Raw genomic sequence first — 2,931 nt, forward strand, 5'->3', positions numbered from 1 at the left:
GTGGATGCATGTGCATTGAGTTGGAGAACATGCTCAAGCCAATGCCCAAAATCCTTGGGTACACTTGGCCTTCTCTTATTCATTTGCCCCATCCTCTTGGAGGCCTTCTCTGAAATTGTATTGTGTGGTCCCTACGTTTTTGCTGCCTTAAAATAATTTGCATTATCCTTATTGGCTACCAACCCAGCTCCCAAAATTACCATATAAAAGCACCAACTTGTGTCATTTATACTACAAAGTCTTTCTCTTGGCAACCCAATTCAGAGGTGTATGCTCAAAAAGTTTGTCGAGAGAAGCTAGTCTATTCTTTTTCTGAAAAATATTTTCAAAGTATGGGAGTTTCACAAGCCCTTCTTAATTCTTTTGATTTGAAGAGTATCATTCAAGGAAATGAAGAAGTGTCCAAGACGTCAAGTGAGTCTTTGTGGAACAAAGTTTTGGAAGCTCGATCCAAGAGAAGGTGGATTGTAAGGAAACAAAGGAAAAATGGAGGACACGTCAGAACCAGGAAGCCCAGAAGGATTTTGATGAAGAAGAAAGCACGTCTGGAGGGTTCTAGAAGGTCCGCTAACGGGATCCAACGGAGGGTCAAGACCCTGAAGAAGCTAATTCCAAAGAGCGAGTCCACGGGGTTAGATGGGCTATTCAGAGAGACGGCTGATTACATTTTGGCTTTAGAAATGAGAGTAAAAGTCATGCAGATTATGGTTAAGGTATTGGGAGGTTCAGAGGAGTGAACCTATCCATTTGTAAAGGATGATACCATTTTTTTTTTTATTATCATTTGTGATTCATTGTCATATATAGGTTCTTGTTGGTAAGTTCAGCTGTATGTGTTGATTCTGTCTAGATTTAACCATAGATTGGTCGATCTATTGTGTGAAGAATGAGTTTGAGATGGACAAGTGAATTGCTTGATTCACTATTATTTCCAAGATTTATTTTACTTACAGTATTTCAATAACTTATATAGCTTATTTCTTGTCTTTTCACCTATCTTCATGGGCTTCATCCATTAATATGTTGAGAAAACACTTTTAGTTATGAAATTTCTGGATTACTAAAACGGTAAAAATAACGTTAACGTTAGGATATTGTATCTACCTCAGAAATTGTAATTTTCGTTTGGAAAGCAAATTTTGGCATCACGGATAGCCTTTCACAGTCTTAATTCAGGTTATTAATTGAATGTGATGGATAGACGTAGGACTTAATTTAGTCACGGAACGAATTCTCATATTATGTGATAAATTATGATAATTTGGTAACTGTGAATTCATTGTAATTCTTGAACCGTGGCAGCTGTTTCAAAACCGGCAGATTTCGGTCGGCTTGTTTCTTCCGACCCAACTCCTTCAAAAATGTATTGACTTTCAATTATCACCATGGCTGAGTTACAAGCCTACTCTCTATCTATGTGACTTCTGGTTGACATTTATTATTTAATTACTAGCAGTCAGTCATTAACGTAATCTAAGTTGCGTTTTTCAAGCTTTTCATTAAACCTAATAAAATTGGTTGTCAAACTTACTAACTTAGTGGTGGATTGGCTGTCACATTTTTTTCTCTGTCGGTTGTCAGACTTGTGACTCTCTTGGATAGGGATGGGCATAAAACCCAACCCCATGGGGACCCGTCCCTTCCTGGCCCGAACGGGACAGAGTTTCCTCGAATCATTCAGAATTTGGGTCAAGATCGGGTCCAAAATTAGTCCAGAAATTCAGGGACACGCCGAGCCCAGGATAGATCTTTCCCCGTTTTTGTCCACGCCCCGAAATCCCCGACCTGGCTCGTGTATATATATAGTCAATCATATATATTATATATACCTATATTGATTTTAATATTTTAAAATCATTTATGTATTATACAATAACAAATTATAATTGTATAAGTATTTTATGAAATCATATACAAATAAGTAATAAATAAAACTAGATTAAATATAATAAATCATTATAAATATTTGTTTTATATATATATGCTATTATCTATAATCATATGTTAATATATAAAATATATGTTATATATGTGTAATATATCATTTGGTGTTTTGATTGATTATAATAAATCAATAAATTATTATAGATTGAACTTCTTTTTGGATGGTATTTTATAATTCGGAGAAAATGGTAATAAGGACACAAAAAGACACAAAACCTCCAAGGGGAACATACTTTATTCGGGGATTCTCCGAATTCCCTTAACGGGCTAGGAGTCGAGATCAGGGAATCCCCTTGGGCTTTCGGGACCCTGGAGATAGGGGTCCCCAACCCCGGCCTCGGCACGGCCCGTGCCCATCCCTACTCTTGGAGACTATATACTTTTCTAAGCTATCGTACATTATGGTACGGAAGTGGGCCGATAAAATTTAAAACTGTTTTGAGTTTAGGCTCCTTGGGCCTATATGAAAGCCCTTTTGGACTCAGTCCGTTATAGCCCAATGAGACTGTATTAGGTCGAAATGGATTTGGGCTGTTAAGCATTGGGAAATTTTATGTCTTGAATTGAAACCACAATTAATTTCCTGACGTGGGTAAATTCACATCGTAGAAAATTGAACTCAGAAAGCAGCAATAATTATCCTCTAATACATGTGCTGTAATACAAAACTAGGTGAAATCAACAAACATATATGTCTGTTTCTTCTTTCTCGGATTAAATAAAAAATATTGGTTAATTCTTCGTTTGAACGTTACACATTTGTTTTTAAGCGAGAAAACAGGGAAAAAAGAAACATGGTGGACCCAGGAGATTTACCCCATAAAAGATTTTGCTGGACGGCGGAAGTGAATGGTAAAGGCGTCGACAGCATCAACTGTTTCAAGATTTGGAACATTTCCAATACCGAAAGTGGGGCATAGAATTATCTTAGCTTTAACACAGAATCACAAGTCAACTAATCAAAACTATTATAATGGTGTCTCTGTT

General features: G+C 36.7%; 1 protein-coding gene across 1 annotated transcript; it reads left to right on the forward strand.

Moving 5' to 3' along the window:
* Positions 1 to 252: 252 nt before the first annotated feature.
* On the forward strand, positions 253 to 844 carry LOC116144747 (transcription factor UPBEAT1-like). Its single transcript, XM_031430179.1, has one exon. It carries the CDS (start codon positions 333 to 335, stop codon positions 735 to 737), a length of 405 nt encoding a protein of 134 aa, XP_031286039.1. The 5' UTR covers positions 253 to 332; the 3' UTR covers positions 738 to 844.
* Positions 845 to 2,931: the final 2,087 nt, after the last annotated feature.

Source organism: Pistacia vera, unplaced genomic scaffold (genome assembly GCF_008641045.1).
Source record: "Pistacia vera cultivar Batoury unplaced genomic scaffold, PisVer_v2 Contig455, whole genome shotgun sequence".
NCBI classification, from domain to species: domain Eukaryota; kingdom Viridiplantae; phylum Streptophyta; class Magnoliopsida; order Sapindales; family Anacardiaceae; genus Pistacia; species Pistacia vera.

What these genes read in the sequence shown, in the direction of transcription:
- LOC116144747 (XM_031430179.1), top strand. Translation starts at nt 333, where the DNA reads ATGGGAGTTTCACAAGCCCTTCTTAATTCTTTTGATTTGAAGAGTATC.